Genomic DNA, 17,953 nt, shown 5'->3' on the forward strand with positions numbered 1-17,953 from the left:
ATAAAGACTCATAAAGGTGCTATGAAATATTCAGATTAGTATAAATTAAACCAGATTCCAGTTAAGAATCCCACTCACTGAAGTCTAATTCTGAGGTTCAATGTGTGTATGGAATTAGGAGACAGGTGATCCCTGTGTTTGGGGAAGAGATGGAACTCCTTGAAAAGCAGATTTTCTACAGTGTTTAGAACAACTACTTTGCATGGTTTTTTTTGTTTTTTTTTGTTTTTTTTTGTTTTTTTATTTTTAGTGATCACAATGAACTGGAGGATCATGGCTTCCAACCAAAGTTCTGATATTATTAGCTCTAGTGCTATAAAATATAGGGAAAGTCAGCTTCATCTGACATACTGACATCATTTCTTGTAAACGTTTTATGAAGACCAATGCTACTAGTAAGCCATGAGTACATACACATGTATTTATTTACTCCACAAATATTTAAGGTCTACCATATGCCAGGCCCACTATATCCTCTGGTAATACAGCAGGAAACAAAGTACTTATACTCAAAGGGCTTCCCACCTAGTGGAGTGCAGATTATAAACAGATACAAAATGTATTTAAAAAGGTCATACAATGTAAGGGCAATGAACACTTAAAGCAAAGTAAGAGGACACAGAAAGACCAGTGGCGCTCTTTTACGTAAGGTAACGAAGAAAAGTCCCTCTGAGAGGCTAACATTTAAGGAGAGATTCAACTAAACAAGATCTAAAGGAATGAGCGACATTAAACATCAGGATGAGGACCATCTGCAGGGAATGAAATATGCCCAAAGGTCCTGAGATGGGAACATACTTAGTATTTTTTAAGGAACAACAAAACCAGTGTAACAAGAGTATGGAGTTCAGTGGGAAAGTGGCAGGTGCAAGACCTTGTGGAATTCTGTAGACCCTTCTGTGGACTTGGTTTCTATTTTAGGTGTAATGGGAAGTCACTAAAGTGATTTTTCACTAACATTATTAAATCAGGATGTAAAAGTAAGTTAAACCAAAGGGAATATCTTCATAATTGTAGGTCCTGCTAAAGATTTGTTAAACATATAAGAATGAGTATGTTCTAGATAAGATTAGCTACTCAAATGCAAAGTAGGCAACAAAAATATAAATAAAAAATCCAACCAACCAACAGACCAGGGAGAAGGAGGGTAGAAGAGTGCCAGAGAAGGGAGGAAGAGAACTGATGATAGATTTAATGGAATCCATATCAAAATCCCAGCAGGTTTTTGTTGTTAAAATTGAAGGTGTAGGGCCTCCCTGGTGCGCAAGGGGTTAAGACGCAGCCTATGAAGCTGTCTGCAGCCTTTGCAGCACGAGTTCAATTCCCAGCCAGCCAGGGAGCAACCCACATGGTACAACAGAGCTCTCCTGTCTCACCCGCTGCTCCCCTCAGCAGTGTATTTCAGTAGATCTGCCTGTTCTGTTCCCCACTCTGTCTCTGGTGAATTGTCTCATCCCCTGCACCTCTGGCCTGTACCCGAGCTCTTGAATGCATGAATAAATAAATCTTAAAAAAAAAACAAAAAAAAAAAAACGAAGGTGTATTCTAAATTTACATTGAAATGTAAAGGACCTAGAATAGCAAAAATAATTTTGAAAGTGAAAACAACTTAGACTAACCAAAGTGAAAACTTACTTTTAAGCAAGGTCAAGGACAGACATATGGCTCAAAGGACCAAAACTGAAAGTCCAGAGATGAAATATTACATTTACAATGAATTGATTTTGATAAAGATGCCAAGGCACCAAGAGGCAAATGACAGTCTTTTCAACAAATGTTCTGACAACTGGATATCCACATGCAAAAACCAGGAACTTAGACCCTTAACTCAAAACACACACACACACACACACACACACACACACGCTAGCTAAAAATTAACACAAGAGTAGACTATAGTCAGCAATGTAAGAATTAAAATTATAAAACTTTTAATGAAAACAGAGGAGAAAATCTTTGTGAGCTGGGGTAAGGCAAAGATTTCTCAGATGTCATCAAAAGAACAATCCATTAAAAATTTGATTAGTTGGGCTTCCTCAAATTAAACCTTATGCTCTTCAGATGACCATTAAGAAAATGAAAAGGTAAGACATAGTTTGGAAAAAATTATTTGTGAATCATCTATCTGATAAGGAATGAATACCCAAAATATATAAAGAACCCATAAAATGCAGATGTACAAACAACCCAATTACCAAATGGGGGAAAACTGTCACAGTGCAGAGACACCATAGGAGACACAATGAAATAACATAACACGGCACTCTGTATGGGAACCTGGAGCACAGAAAGCACATTGGGGGTGGGAGAGCTAGTGAAATCCCAATAAAATACTGAGTTCTGTTAATAATATCATGATTGGTTCATCCACAGCATGTCAACAGGGAAAACTGAGTGAGGTTCATATGGAAACTCTGTTCTATCATTGCAACATTTCTGTAAGTGTAAAACTGTTATAAAAAGAAAAGATTATTTAAATATACTTTTAAATAGCCAAGTGTTCTAAATAGACAATTGCACCAAAGAAGATGCAAGAAAGGCTTAAAAGTACATAAAACAGTGCTCAACATCATTAGCCATAAGGGAAATTCAAATTAAAACCACAAAAAGATATCACTAACCTGGATGGCTAAAATCCAAAAGAATGAAAATACACCAAGTGCTGGTGAGAATGTGGAGAAACTAGAACTCTTGTATATGCTGGTGGGAAAGTAACACAGTACATTTGCTTTCAAAAACAGTTTGGCAGTTTCTTAAAAAGTTAAATATACACTTACCCCACACAACCTAGCAGTTCTACTCCTAGGTATCCAACCAAGAGAAACAAAAAACATACATCCACACAAAGATGCAAATGTTCATGTAGTTATTCATAGTAAGCAAAAAATAGAAATGAGCCAAATGTCCATCAATGAGTGAATGGAAAAAACAAAATTTGGTAAATTTATACAACGGGTATATTCAGCATTGAAAAGAAATGAACCGTTGATACTTGCTATAACATGGACAACTCAAAATTATCATGCTAAATGAAAGAAGTCGGACATAAAAGACTATATATTATCTGATTCTGTTGATAGGAAATTTCTAGAAAATGCAAAACAACAGAAACAGAAACTATATCAGTGGTTGCCTTGGGACTAACATGTGAGTAGAGATTGACTACAAATGGGTTAAGGGAACTTTTTTGAAAATAGAAATGGCTAGAACTAGATGGGGGTAGTAGTTACAAAGCTATAAAAACTCACCACAAATCATTTAAACTGTCACAGTGGATGAATTTTATGGTATGTAAATTAAACCTCAAAAAAATTGTTAAAGAAAAGACTAATCAAAGCCACAAAGCTCACACCTAGTAATTGGAATAATAGTTGGAAATCTACTAGTAAAAAAGAAAAACTGAAACAGAAAAAAAATACACACAGTGAGGAAAAAACTGGAACACTTGCATGTGGTGGAGGAACTGTAAGAACTACCCTATGATCCAGGAGGCCCACCGCTGAGCATACATTCCAAGAAACCAAAAGCTGGGTCTGTATTTGTACACCAATCTTCATAGCAGCAATATTCAAAATAACCAAAAGATCGAAAATGTCCATTTGGATAAACAAAATGTGATACACACATACAGTGGAATAATAGTCATAACAAAGAAGGAAATCCCCATACATGCTACAACATGAAAACATTATACTAATGTTTGACACTTATAAGTTTCATAGAAACAGAAAGTGCAACAGAATTCTAATTACCAGGGACTCATGGTGAAAGGGGAGTTGATGCTTAATGGATACAATGTTTAAGACTCGCAAGCTGCAAAAGTTCTGATCTGATTCCCAACAATGTAAATATACTTAACACTACTGAACTGTACATTTGGAAATGGTTAAGGTGGTAAATTTTATGTTATATGTATTTTACTATGATAAAGAAAGAAAGATAAGAAAACTAAGGGCTGGTGTTTGGTCCATGCTAGACATGAAGTTTAAAAGCAGAGTGCTCTCTGATAGTGCAGTGATAAACAGAATGAGAAAAATCCCAAAGGGAGGGTGAAACTCTGCAGAGTAGAGTCACAGCTACTTGTGAATAATTACCCTCCTAGGATTAGACTTTGAGTTTTGTTGTATTAAATAAAGCTGTTTCTCCTTACTGCATCATAATCAATTATGATTGCTGTTCACATGATCATCCTGTTCTATTACACACACAGGTGTCACACACATTAACTCATATGTGTGGGTTTGTTGGTGAGTGGATGCAAGCCCTCCCTCCCCAACACAAACACAGACACACACACACACTCCAGAAAAAAATCTTACACTATTTAGGACTATTTTACATAACACAGGACCCTTGGTATTAGGGTTGCCTGAGTATCATTTTTTCTTTTTTGAAAAAAAATGCTTCCAGGGCTAGCAAGCAAGCTTAATCCCAGAAGAGAATGATTATCTGTCCCCTTCAGGCTATAATGGGGGCAAACAGACAACACCCTAACAGGGACCAAGTAAAGCTCACACGTCTAAGAGAATCTTATGTTCCTCAGCTGCCAAGTTTTCAAAATCATCCTAACAAGATGCTAGACAGAACCACTATCAGGAGAGTTGTGACCTCCTGCCCTAAGAGCCTTCACATTCCAGGTTCTATGAGGAGAATAAAAAACAACTTTTCTTTACTCAAAAGGTCAAATTAGATAGAGCAGAAATTTTAGGTGTTGTTGGCCCACTGTTGGGCTTATTTTTGTCACCATGCCTAGGTTTTCCAAAATCATTACAGCAAAATACAAGACAGAAGTAATCAGACAATCTATGATCCAAGAGTCAAAGCTCAATACTTAAACCTGTTGGAAAAATAACATAATTTTAACCTTCCAAATAGGTTCTGTCTCAGGAGACCAAAATACCCATAATGAACCTGATATTGCTTTCAGGTGACCGGAACATCTGATTCACGTGGAGGTCTAAGAGACAAGTATCATCTTGTCAGTTTCCTCAAGAAGACTCCAACCTCAGCACATAGCACCATCACAATATACATTCCTCAAGAAGATTCCAACCCAGGCACATAGCACCATCACAATACACATTCAACAAACACTCATGGATGACCGTAATGTCAACCCAGACCAACTTACCAACACTACAAATTCTCTAACATCGCACAATCTATTTGGGAACATAGTAAAGTCACTTAATAACTGGCTCTGAAAAAATCAAATTTGGCTTGTTTTAAAAAGTTGTAAAAATGGGGGCCTCCCTGGTGGCGCAGGGGTTAAAGTCTCAGTGCTATCAGGCTATCCGCAGCCACTGCAGCCCGAGTTCAATCCCCAGCCAGGGAGCAACCCATATGTGGTGCAGTAGACCTCTTGTCTTGCCTGCTGCTCCCCTTAGCAGTGTATTTCAGTAGGTCCACCTGTTCTGCTCCCCACTGTGTCTCTGGTGAATCCTCTCACCCACCAAGCCTCTGGCCTACACCCGCAGTTCTTGTATGGCATAAATAAATAAATTTTTAAAAAGAAAATTTCTAAAAAAAAGCTGTAAAAATGAGGGATTCAGTTTGGCATGGGACAATTAGCTAGACGCACCCTTGTCACAAAAGCCTTTCCAATTCCAGATTCATCATTTTAAAAGAATCATCACAAAACTATGATTTAATAATTTAACAATATAAACAGAATTTACTTATTTTTTCAAAGGGTTACAAATAGTTTTATATTATTTCTGATCTGGTGAATTTCTATTAATCTACTTAAAGTTATTACAAACAAGAACAAAACAGTCAGAATTGTTACACTAAAAAGTTCAGACACTGAAAATACCAGATGTTTTAAGCATAGTTATCTAAAGTTCAATTTAAAAAATCTGTGAGGTTGACAGAGGAACAAAACAAAATTGACAGATAGCTTTTGATCAAAGTAAAGCAAAAATACAGAGAGTCTAAAACAGTATTAAACACAAACTGTTAAATAGAACAAATAAGAGCGATGTAAAATATAATTATAGAATAATTCAAATAATAGTATTCTTTCACTGCCTCGGTTAGTACTGTTTAGAAACAAGGTGTGGAGAAAACCACTTGGCCCAGCTGTTCTAACATGCTGTATATTTATATATGCACTAATGGTAAGAGACAGCACAAGGCAATGTGGTTTCTAGGTAACAAAATTTATCCAGAAGCTCCAACAGAAATTACCAAATCATCCTGACTATTAATTCAAAGATGATGAACATTCCAAGGGAAAAAATACCAAGAAGTACAAAGTGCCCTAAGTTTGCAGTTATTTTATTAACCCTTCCTTGGACGTGTGTGTGTGTGGGGGGGGCGGGGATGGCAAACTTTTTCTGTAAAGGAACAGATAGTAAATATGTCTGAGAATCATATGATCTCCGCTACAAATACTAATTTTGTCATTGTAGCCCCAAAACAATCACAGACAATATATAAATGAATATACATGGCTGAGCCCCCCAAACTTTACTCAGGGGCAATGAAAATTGAATTTCATATAATTTTCACAAAATACTCTTTATTTCATCAATTATTGCTTTTTATTTATCTTCAACCATCTAAAATATTAAAATCATTCTTAGATCACGGGCCATACAAAAGCAGGCAACAGGCTAGATTTCGACTGTGGGCAATAGTTGCCACGCCCTATGCAAGAGCATGTCAATCACAGGTGTGTCTGATAGACGCTGATTATACACTCTTCTTACCAGAAATCAGAGGAATACACTAAGCCAACATCAGGAAGAGGCGCTTTCTTTCAGAAATAACCATAAGCTGAAATGTAATGGTGATTAACCACTAATTAAATAAATTAGGTGTAAGTACTATATGGTTAGATAATTAGATCCTTAGCAACAGCAAATTGCTTGAATTAGACTAGTGTTGCCAGTGTTAATAAGTGAATTAGTTTTGTTTTGAATACAAGTCTTGAGATTTCCTTGAAAAACCTTGTTTACTCAATATTCCACCTCACCAAAAAAGCAACACAATGAACCCATCAAGGAAATATGCCTGACATCTAGTGGAGGCTTTAGGTACTGCAAGTACATGACAAGTTTTATGAAGGGAAAACCAAACACACACAGGTGGGGGGATGGAGGACATGTCTGTTTAGAAAAATGTTTGTATTATTTTATTCATTCAAAGCATTTTAAGTGCCTACCATGCACCAGATATTATTTTAGGCAGTAGGAACAGTGGAGAACAAGCTAGAGTCCCAGTTCACATTTCTCTCACATGGTTTACTTTATTCCAAGGAAAGGACTTTAAAAGTTTAGAATTTAATATTTATAGCACCCTAACCACTTACAAATACCTTCAGACACATTGTTCTTAAACTATATCCTAAGAAGTTAAGATAAGTTGTACTATCACTTTACAAAAGAGCAAATTAATGTCTCTGGATTTTAAATCTAGTTTTTCTTCTATCATATCATACTGTCTCCCTTCTATTTTTCAACCAAGTTACAGCTATTCAGTGTTGGCTCTTGATTCTAAAACTAACCACAGAGTTCAAACAATGGTTCAATTACTGTGTTTCTATACCAACAATTTCTTACTTGGTCAAAAAATAAGGAAACAGACACCAGGGGAAGGGCTGTCCATAGAACCAGCAGCCCTCATTCAGGTCCCAATTCCATCACTATGCAGCTTGTGATTCTGACAGGTCAACCAACCTCACCAATACTGTTTCCTGATCATTATAGGTAAATGATATTTATACTGCAAAGGCTGCTGTGAGTGTTAAGTGAAATAATAAGCGTAGAACAGGTGAACAAAAGGCTGAGAACACTGAATGTTTAATATCAACAACACTTGAATTTATAAGAATCTGAATAAATATACTCTATGTCAACAATGAATTATAAGCAATTAACATTAACATATCCCTGATCTCATACCTAGTTTCAATTCTTGTCCCAGAAGTCCATGGAGTTTTAATTTTATTCCTGCACATGCAATAATGTTAAGAATTAAGATTCTTTGGTTTGTGTTTACAAACTTTCACCATCTCCATTACCAACACGACAGTCCAAACCACCTTCAGCTCTCCAAAACCCTAGCTGGCCTATTCTTTTTTCACCCTTGCCTACTTCCAGTTTTCCACACAGCCATCAGTTTTATAAATGCAAAATTCAACATGTCCCTCTTTGATGGATAAAGTGAAAAATTTCAGACAACCTTTGTCTATTTCTACAGCATCACTTGTGTGCTGGGCATGCTTCTCCTGCTGCCTTAAACCTAGTCATCTTTTAGACTTTGCTGTAAATGTTATTCTTCACAAAAACCTGTCTTAACCTGCCAATAGAGAAGTGATAGATCCTAGGGAAAGAGGTCTTGTTAGAGAATATTTTATACATATATAGGATATATATGTAATGAAATGATGTAAATACTTTTTCAGAGCTTCAAAGTGAATATTAATTGCTAAAAGGAAGACAAAATTAAAACTACAACAAAATCAGCAGTTAAAAATGGCGTTGGAACAAATTACTACCCATTTTGAAAAAAAATTTAAATTCTCATATCTGACAAAAATATCCAGAAATAAAAAATTTTGATGAAAAGGTTATTTTTTCAAACCTTGAAGTGAGAACATTAATTTAAAATGTGAGATGGAGTCAAGAAACTATAAAAAAATAAAAAATTTGATCTTTGAAATCTTCAGTAAAAACAAAAAATTTAGAGCCATTTACAAATTCAAAAGTTTTGTATCATGTTTAACAAAGATTAATCCAACAAGAAAAAGAGGTCTCAGAATAATAAAATCAGCTGGAAAAGGTAGAAAGGACAAAATATAAAAGGCTAAGAAATATGTGAAAAATTAGGTCAGTTTATTTGCAAAGAAAAGGCAAATTATAAGAAATCTTTCTCAACTATCAAATTACCAAAGATGTAAAAGTTTGAAAATACCCCACACAGGTGAAAGCAGAGGGAAAGTTGGCGCTCAGATATGATGGGATCTTCCTACAGGCCAGAAAGTATGAATAGTAGAACCATAGTAGAAGCCATAGTAAGTAAATCTATTTGACTAAGAAAATTCGCCTTTTAGTTATTTGACTAAGCAAATTCACCTTTTAAGAACTTATCCTGAATAACTAACTGGACATAAGTGCAGGTCAGAACGAAGAATGCAAAACGTTTTCTGCAACAATGTTTAATGGACCCAGAAAATTGGAAACAAACTAAATTCTCCATAATAGATACTCTATATGATGCAATAATACCAAGCACTATTTAAGTTCATTTTTTAAAATCATCTAAAGCTATTATACTGACATAGAAAGGTATGTGAACTATACTGTTCAGTTAAAAGAATGGTTTATGAACAGCAATATCCCACATAAAAAGTGCACAATCAGAAGGAACCTAGGCTGAGTGCAGACACCACAAAGTGACTGTGCTTGTCTCTGGGTACCAGGGTTATACACAGGCACTTTTCTGAATGCTTTTTAGCAAGGGACAAACAATTTTTAATCATACAAAAAAGACATTTAAAAACTACTCAACATAAAATACGTATATAAAAAATATCAGTAGGTACAAAAAGATGGAAATCATCTTTTTCCAACTTGACTCTTCTTCACTAAGATGTTTACCTTTGAAATACGTAGTAACATTTCTGCTAAAAGGGATAATCTCATAATCAAAGTGCACTCTGGTGACAGATGTTTTCTTATTTAAATTGAGAATGTGCACGTATTATTCTCTATTCTGAGGAAGATACACCTTTAAAAGGTCAAAGATACAGTTATCTAGCAAGTACCCTCTTAAGTTCTGAGCAAGTAAACAGGCTATCTAAGAAATAACTATAATGGGTGAGCTTACATGACAGTCTTTTAATTAGTGGTCAAGGGAAAGGTTTCACTATGTCAGTCATCCAGTCCCTGGGGCTCTATCCCCAGCTCTCCACCATGAGGTATGAAGGGTTCATATTAATGAGGATTACTGATTTTTAGCAAAACAAATACAAACGACTTGTATACTTAAAAACAATAGCCACCATGCGTACAGGCTCATCATATGCAAGAAAATTCTCCTTTCTCTCTAAAAGGACTTTTTCAAATAAATATGGCAAAACGGTGATTAAACACATCATGATCCTATCTAGATGAATAGTTTTGCTGACTCTATGAACTGAGGATACAAGAGGCGGAAGGAGGGCAGGGAGAGCAACATGGGCAGGGGGCGCAGTGGCCTGTGGTGGAGGACTCTGGGTGCTCTGGTGGTGGATGAGGCAACAGGCATCTCAAGGGCATGACCACATAACTAGGTCATAGACAGTGTGTAAACCACTAATGCCTCAATAAAAATAAAAAATTTAATTTAATTAAAAAAAAGAATTCAAATGTAGAAACTACCTTCATCTCTTAAATATAAAACAATAAATCCCCCCCCAATCATGCTTAGAAATGTGCAGCAGCCCATCCTCACAATTTCTCATCCACTGAGCTATACCTGTCACTCTCTCCTATGGAAGTCGGTTGAAAACATTGTCTTTTTCATTCCCTCAAACCTATCTGCATATCAGCACATTGCCAATATGTGCACATATTAGCACTATTTGTTCCTTGCTAGAACTGGAAGGTTTTCAATAAATATTTGCCAAATGAATGGTTAATTAAGAATTTCAGCAACAGTTAAGAATGGCTATTCATTCATATACTTTTATTTTAGCTATACTCTAATGTATTTTCTGGATGCTTAACATTGAATTCCTAGTTTTGTTCACAGAGCTAAAAGCCAGTTATGTTCTAAAGCAACAGTTGCATAAACTCATCGAATTTACCAGAGAATTTTTTTCAATAGGTAGATTCCCAGACAACTTCCAGAATAATGGTTCAGTTGACCTAGAATGGAAGTAACCTAATCATTTATATTTTTTAAAGCTGAATGACTTTGGTATCTGCCAAATTGGAAACCACTGATATGTAGTAATATAGAAAAATTCTGTAAAACAGAAATTTAAAAGTTGTAAAGAATGTTACAGAGATCTAATCATTCCACATTGGATTAATTTACTCACAATTACACCAGCGTCTAAAAGGGAAATTATCACTGCCTTTTTTTTTTTTTTCTTTTGACTGAACCGTTCATTATATTTTTGGTTTGGGAATAATTTAGATTAATAAATACTTGAACTATATATGTCAGTTCTAGCAAGTAGAGTTGACACTTGTGGTATACACTACTAAAGTGACCAAGGTCTGGTTTTCCACCCCTTCCTGGGTACTCAGAAGGCTGTGTGCTGAAGGTAGGCAGAGCTGTGGGGAAGGCACAGGTGTCAGTTTGCACCCACGCACAGGAGAATGGATCTGAGCTACATGCTCACTCCCATTGCAGCACGCAGTGAGCCTCCTGGTAAGATGCAGGGCCAGAGACTGAATGGCCTAAAGCACTGCATCAAGGCCCACACTTCCAGCCCACAACAACCTGGAGAGACAATTCAATTGAGTTCTACTCAACTCGTGAACTCAACTATGAGAGGTCAGGATTAATATTCTGCTGCATTATTGTCTAGCCTATTCTCATTACATAATATTTATATCTTATGACCCTACCTCAGGGAAATCTGCTGTACAAGAATGCACACAGCAGCAATGCAGGATAGGGTAGAAGATTGGAAACAGCCTCAGTGTCTACCAATAGAGAAAGGATTGCTTGTGGCATAGGTTATCATTTGAGATTCTGGAAAAATCTCAAAAACAATATTTAATAAAGCAATAAACTTACCAAACTCTATGTAGCGCATGACTGATTATGTAAGTATAAAATTCCTGATTTTAAGGATACATGAATATTTAGAAAAGTATAAAAACACATATAGTGATAAATACCAAATAAATGTTAGTGGCTACTCTTTGGAAGAGAAAGAGTAACCGGATGAGGAAGAATAAGAGAGAATGGGCAACGGGACTAGGAAGGGCATAGGAAACCAGAATTTTATACAAAATGCTCTATTTATTCAGAAAAAATCCAAGGTAGACCTAATAGGATGTTAAGAATCAAAAAAGGAAAATTCAAGTTCCAATTTTTAGCTCTCAGTCTTAAACTGAATTCCCACTTACATTTTTAACTGAAACTAGGTGTAGGAAGGGCTTTTTTAATAACCAGAGAAGAGACCTGAGGTCAAATTCATCGTGAGATAAGAAGAGTAGACCATAGAGGATGAGGAACATTCAGGAATTAAAGACTCCTGTTGCCTCTGAAGATGGGTGAGGAGCTACATTAAAAATCAGAGGTTTGACTGGCAAGGGATTAATATCTAAGATATATTAAAAAGCCCAATAAAAAATGGGCACCAGAGCTAAAAAGACACTTCTTTAAACAGGAATTCAGATTAGCCAACAGGCACATGAAAAAAATGCTCATCATCACTTATTACCAGGGAAATGTAAAGCAAAACTACAGTGAGACACCACCTCATACCTGTTAGAATGGCCTATATTAAGCAAGCCAGAAACAAGTACTGGTAAGAGTGAAGAGTGGGGAGTGGGGTAACAAAAGAACCCTTAAATACTGTTGGCAAAATGTAAACTAGTCCAGCTGTGTGGAAAACAGCATGGGTGGGGGGAGGTTCTTCAAAATCAGGTGCTGGCTGTTGTCTCCCTGCTGGTGCAAGGGCCTCCCTGGTGGTGCAAGTGGTTAAGCACCGCACTATGAAGCAATCTGCAGCCTCTGCAGCATGAGTTTGATCCACGGCCGGCCAGGAAGCAACCCACATGGCAAGGCAGACCTCTCCTGTCTCACCAGCTGCTCCCCTCAGCAATGTATTTCAGTCCATCTGCCTGTTCTGCTCCCCACTCTGTCTCTGGTGAATCCTCTCACCCCTCGCATCTCTGGCCTGTACCCCAGCTCTTGTATGCATAAATAAATAAATCTTTAAAAAAAATAGAACTATATATGATCCAGTAATTTCATGCCCACATATATATATCTGAAGAATATAAAAATACTAATTTGAAAGGATCTATGCTCTCCTATGTTCTCTGCAGCACTATTTACAATAACCAGGATATGGAAATGACCTAAGTGTTCAACACTGGATGATTAGATAAAGAAGATGTGGTATACATACACAATCGAATCCTACGCAGCTATTTCAAAAATGAAATCTTGCTATCTGCATAACATGGATGGAACTGGAGGGGATTATGCTAAGCAAAATGAGTCAGATGGAGGAAAATAAATATCAGATGAACCCACTCACATGTGAAATATAAAAGAACAAAGCAAAGGAACAGACGAAACTAAACCTCTCCTCCCCAAATCCTTAGATTTTGATTGCAGAACTGAGGATGCAAAAGAGGGAGGGTGGGCTGGGAGCAAAAGGTACAAGGGGTTCAGTGACTGTGGTGCAGGATCATTGGAACTTGGGCTTTGGCATGGTGTGGTTAACATACATTTAAAGAGAGTAGACCCGTACTTCTAAAACATATACTGTGTTATAAATAACATCACTTTACCTTAAAAAAAATAACAAAACTAGTGAATTGATTGAAAGTCTGCCAAAGAAGTAGAGGACCAAATTCTCACCTCTTCTATTCCATTCCACTCCCCAACAACACACAGTCAGACAACAGCCAGCACCTGGTAAAGACTAAAAGTTACTCTCCAGTGAAAGTCTCTGGACTCAGGAACACCAGGTAGAGGGGGATGTATGTGGCCAGAACTACAATGGAAAGATAAATCAGTTTACACTGAATTGTGGAATCCCCACACATTCCTCCTGATCAGCATATCCATAATCTTGATCCAGATATACCCTAGATATAAAGAAATTCTTACCCAGCTCCCTTGGAATAGCTACTGAAGCATTATATGTGGAGTGGAGTCCTGAAGACAACCAAGGTGCCCATGGAGGGTAGAGTGGGTAGTAAAATGTTCAATGATACCACTTATGCAAGTTTTGAAAGAACATATGAAACAATATCTCATTCTCAAGAACATATACTAAAAAACAGACACATAAAAGACACATTAGATGGCCACTTATGGGGAAAGTGGTGACACAGTAATAAAAAACTTTCAAGCTGACCGCAGATCTGAGATGTGCAGATCAAAACAGAAGTGTCAAAACAGAGGCAGGGAAGAGCAGAAGAGACTGTGGTGATGGTGCTATGATGGTGGCAGAAATATGGGGACTACACTCGAGGGGAGAAATCAAATACTGTCCCCAAATTAACAACAATGTAAGAAAATATAAAAAATTTTAAAAAGGAGGGTCAACTGATATTTATTTCAGAAAAGTGCTTTTTTTTAAAAAAAAAGTGCAATTCAACACAATAATAAACAAACTCATACAATCATCTCAATTAATGTAGAAAAAGACCTTGATAAAAGTTGACATCCATTCATGATAAAAAGAAAGCACTCTTAGCTAGCCAGGAATAAAAGGAAACCTCTTCTGCCTGATAAAGCTTCTACAACACACTCCAATAACATACTTAATGAATGCAGAAAGCATTCTCATTGGGATTAGTAGAAACACAGGAATGTCTGCTAAGCCAAAAGTCAATACTGCACTGGAGGTTCTAGCTGGCATCAGACCAAAGGGAAAAAAGTATGATTAATATTTTAAAGTATAAGGGTAGGAGGGAAAAAACAAAGCTATCATTATTTGCAGGTGACAGAACTATTTACAGAAAATCCAAAAGAACCCGAGTACAAATTACTAGAATTAATCAGCAAGTTAAACAAGATGACTAGATAGTGGATTAAAGTACAAAGTAATTTGCATTTCCATACACCAGCAACAAACTGTAAGGAATACAATTCAAAAGAGAGATCATTTGCACAAATGTATATATTTGCCAAAACTCATTGAATTATATACATAAAGTGGGTGCAGTTTATTGCACAGAAATTATCTTTAAAAAATTATAGGAAAAAGACACCATTTGCACAGCAACAAGAAATAAACATATAAAAGACATTTTGGGGAAAATTATAAAACTTTACTGAAAACACAAAAGGATATTTAAATAAGAGGAAAGATAAATTATAATCATGGAATGTAAAATTTAACATTGTAAAGATGCCAATTCTCTCCAATTTGATCTTAAGATTCAATGAATCACCAATCAAAATTCCAACAAAGTATTATGAGGGACTCAATAGGCTAATTCTAAAGTTCATATGACAGAGCAAAGGACAGAAAATAGTCAAGACACACCTGAAGAAAATTACTTAATGCCTTATGGCAATTAAGATAGTAAGATATTGGCATAGGGATAGACAAAATTTGATGAACAAAGAAGGCTGAAACCAAACAGTGCATGTTTGGAAACTTCACTGATGACAGTGGTGGCATTGTGGGGGGTGTGGGGAAATAATGGGTTATTAAATACATGGCCCTGAGACAAGTAATTATTTGACTGTAAAGAGAGCAGGGCAAGAGAATGAGATATTCTGCATACAGCATACACAAAAATCCATTCCAGATGGATTAAAAACATATGTGCTGGTGAAGTAAATCAGACACAGAAAGGCCAATCATCTCACTCATGTGGAAAACAAATGAATAAACTAAACAGAAATAAACTCTTAATCTATGAGAATAAAGCGGTGCTCCCCAGAAGGGATATGAGTAACTCGGGCAACAGGGGAAGTTGTACCATAGTGGATGAAAAACAGACTTCTGGTGGTGATAATGTAGTCTACACAGATGATGAATTTTGCTGTACACCTGAAACCCACATTATGTTATAAGCTAGGGTTATTTAGGGGGAAAATAGACATGTGAAAAGAACATCTCCAAAACTCAAAAAGAGGGAGGGGGAGGGGAAAGGATTGTGGGGAACCAAAACAATGTTGGTGCAGGCAAGGATTTTTTAAAATAAAAAGTGCCACATAAAAAAACACTAGCCAAAAAGGGAAAATGTTTAACAATTTTAGCCAAAAATGGATTACAGAGAAAATTCTATGGAACATAGTTGGGGGGAAGCCTTTTTTTTCTGGCAAGAAAAAAGCAATGGAAAACTGAAGGAAAAACACCAAAAACCAGACAAGAATGTCACTCTAGTTATAAAGACACCAGCTATGATTTTGCAGAATCAGTGGTGTGTGAGGAAGAAGGTCCCGTTACACAGTGAAGAGAAAATCAGCACGAGGACCGTGACACGGAGCTACACAGAATCACAGCACACTGTCCGACTTCATCGTGAATGACATCAATTGTGACTGCTGCTATTCGGTTTTCAACTTTTAGATTTAACCCTTAATAAGTCTGAGAAGACACAGTTAAGGTCACAGGAGAGACCCGAAATATTACCAGCTTTGGCCAGCATCGACGAAAAAAGGCAGGAGGCAAAGGAGAAAGGAGACACAAGAAGATACTGACTTCTGTAGCTTACGCAGTGGAAGTAAAAAAAGAAGTTCCATAAATAGAGGCTTAAGAATATATTTTAAATTACAAGAGGTGACCAACTCTACAAACAGGTGATATAATTATGAAAAATTGGGATGGACTGAAACACAGAGTTATAAATGAGGTAGTTTCTTTATATCACAAGAAGGAATTCAATAATGTCCAAATCTGGAAAGAAATGATGCTCTAAATATATTAGTTAGAGATATGGAGGGACCCACCACTAGATCTAAAACCCAGACTGAGCCCAATAAAGCATGGGAGCTTGTGCTACCGTTTCATTACATGCTCATATTAGCGATTTTTAATCCATATGCATGTATTATTTTAATTACCTATTGAATAAAAAAAAATCAAGACCCTTAAGAACTCAAACTATAACCAGAAGGTCAGTAAAAGAAAACAGGTGTCTACTCCAACAGAAAACCCTCTAAACACCTGCTAAAAACTAATGATCAGAAAATCTACCAATTCTATCCAGCACAGTACAATCCACACCACTTAATAGTGAAGAAACCAATTTAGAAGCTAAATCTTTCCTTCATTTTTTTATCCTCCTCCTCACATTTCCTCTTTATTTCTCTACTTTTTCTATTCTCTAACATTCTTATATTTAGCACGACCACTCAAATAGATGTGTGTGTAACTAGTTTTACTTATAAATATAATCTTGTATTTCCCATTTTCTCTCAACACAAAAAGAGCAAATTAGACTGATTCCATTTCCAGGTAGTCTAAACTAATCTTTAAAATCTCGATGTGGATTATTATCGTTGAGAAGAAATGCTCTTTACCACTGGTTTAAGAGAAGAACACACCAACAGGACAACCTGACCCTTCAGAGCAGCAGTGCTTCTGTGAACAGCTGCTATGTTATATAGAGCTAGGTTTCCATGTTGATACCTGTGGTGATTTAAAGAGATGAAAGCTCGAAGTCTTGAGTTCATCAAAAGTAAAGACCAGGGCCTCCCTGGTGGCGCAAGGGGTTAAGACAGCACTATGAAGCCATCCACAGCCTCTGTTACACAAGTTCGATCCCCAGCCAGGGAGTTAACCCACATGGCGCAGCAGACCTCTCCTGTCTCACCTGCTGCTCCCCTCAGCAGTGTATTTCAGTAGATCCATCTGTTCTGCTCCACACTCTGTCTCTGGCGAATCCTCTCACTGCCCCATGCCCCCACATCTCTGGTCTGCACCCCTTCTCTTGTATGCATAAATAAATACATCTTTGAAAAAAAAAAAAAGTAAAGACCAAAAGCTTAAGTGCCCACGTTAGGTGACATTTGAGTTTGATCCCAAAGACTCCAGCAAGATCTCCATTTCAGTATAACCCATATCCAGGTATATACTTACACTATATTTGCAAGGTCAAGTGGTTTCTCTGGTTGCTCAGGAAAAACAGGATGTGGGGGTTCTCTGGTGGGTACACACCCCAAAGATTTACTAATTGCATGGCTCAGCTTCTTCGCAGGGGATTTCTGTGTCAAAGTAGAAAAGAAAGAAAGATGGAATTAAATTTTCAAATGAACAAAAAAGAATTTCAAAAGAACTTGGTGACAGAGCTAGGAAAGGCAAAAG

At 36.7% G+C, this 17,953-nt stretch overlaps 1 protein-coding gene across 1 annotated transcript in view; it reads right to left on the bottom strand.

Annotated features, from left to right (window-relative positions):
* DTNB (dystrobrevin beta) overlaps positions 1-17,953 on the bottom strand; it is a gene marked incomplete at its 5' end in the record, with an annotated part of 165,302 nt that overhangs the window by 77,795 nt on the left and 69,554 nt on the right. Inside the window, one exon of the mRNA XM_084236050.1 lies at positions 17,729-17,853. Within this exon, the coding sequence (XP_084092176.1) occupies positions 17,729-17,853 (125 nt within the window). The remainder of the gene's footprint in view (positions 1-17,728; positions 17,854-17,953) is intronic.

This window comes from Talpa europaea (genome assembly GCF_964194135.1).
Source record: "Talpa europaea genome assembly, chromosome: 6".
Lineage (NCBI taxonomy): Eukaryota > Metazoa > Chordata > Mammalia > Eulipotyphla > Talpidae > Talpa > Talpa europaea.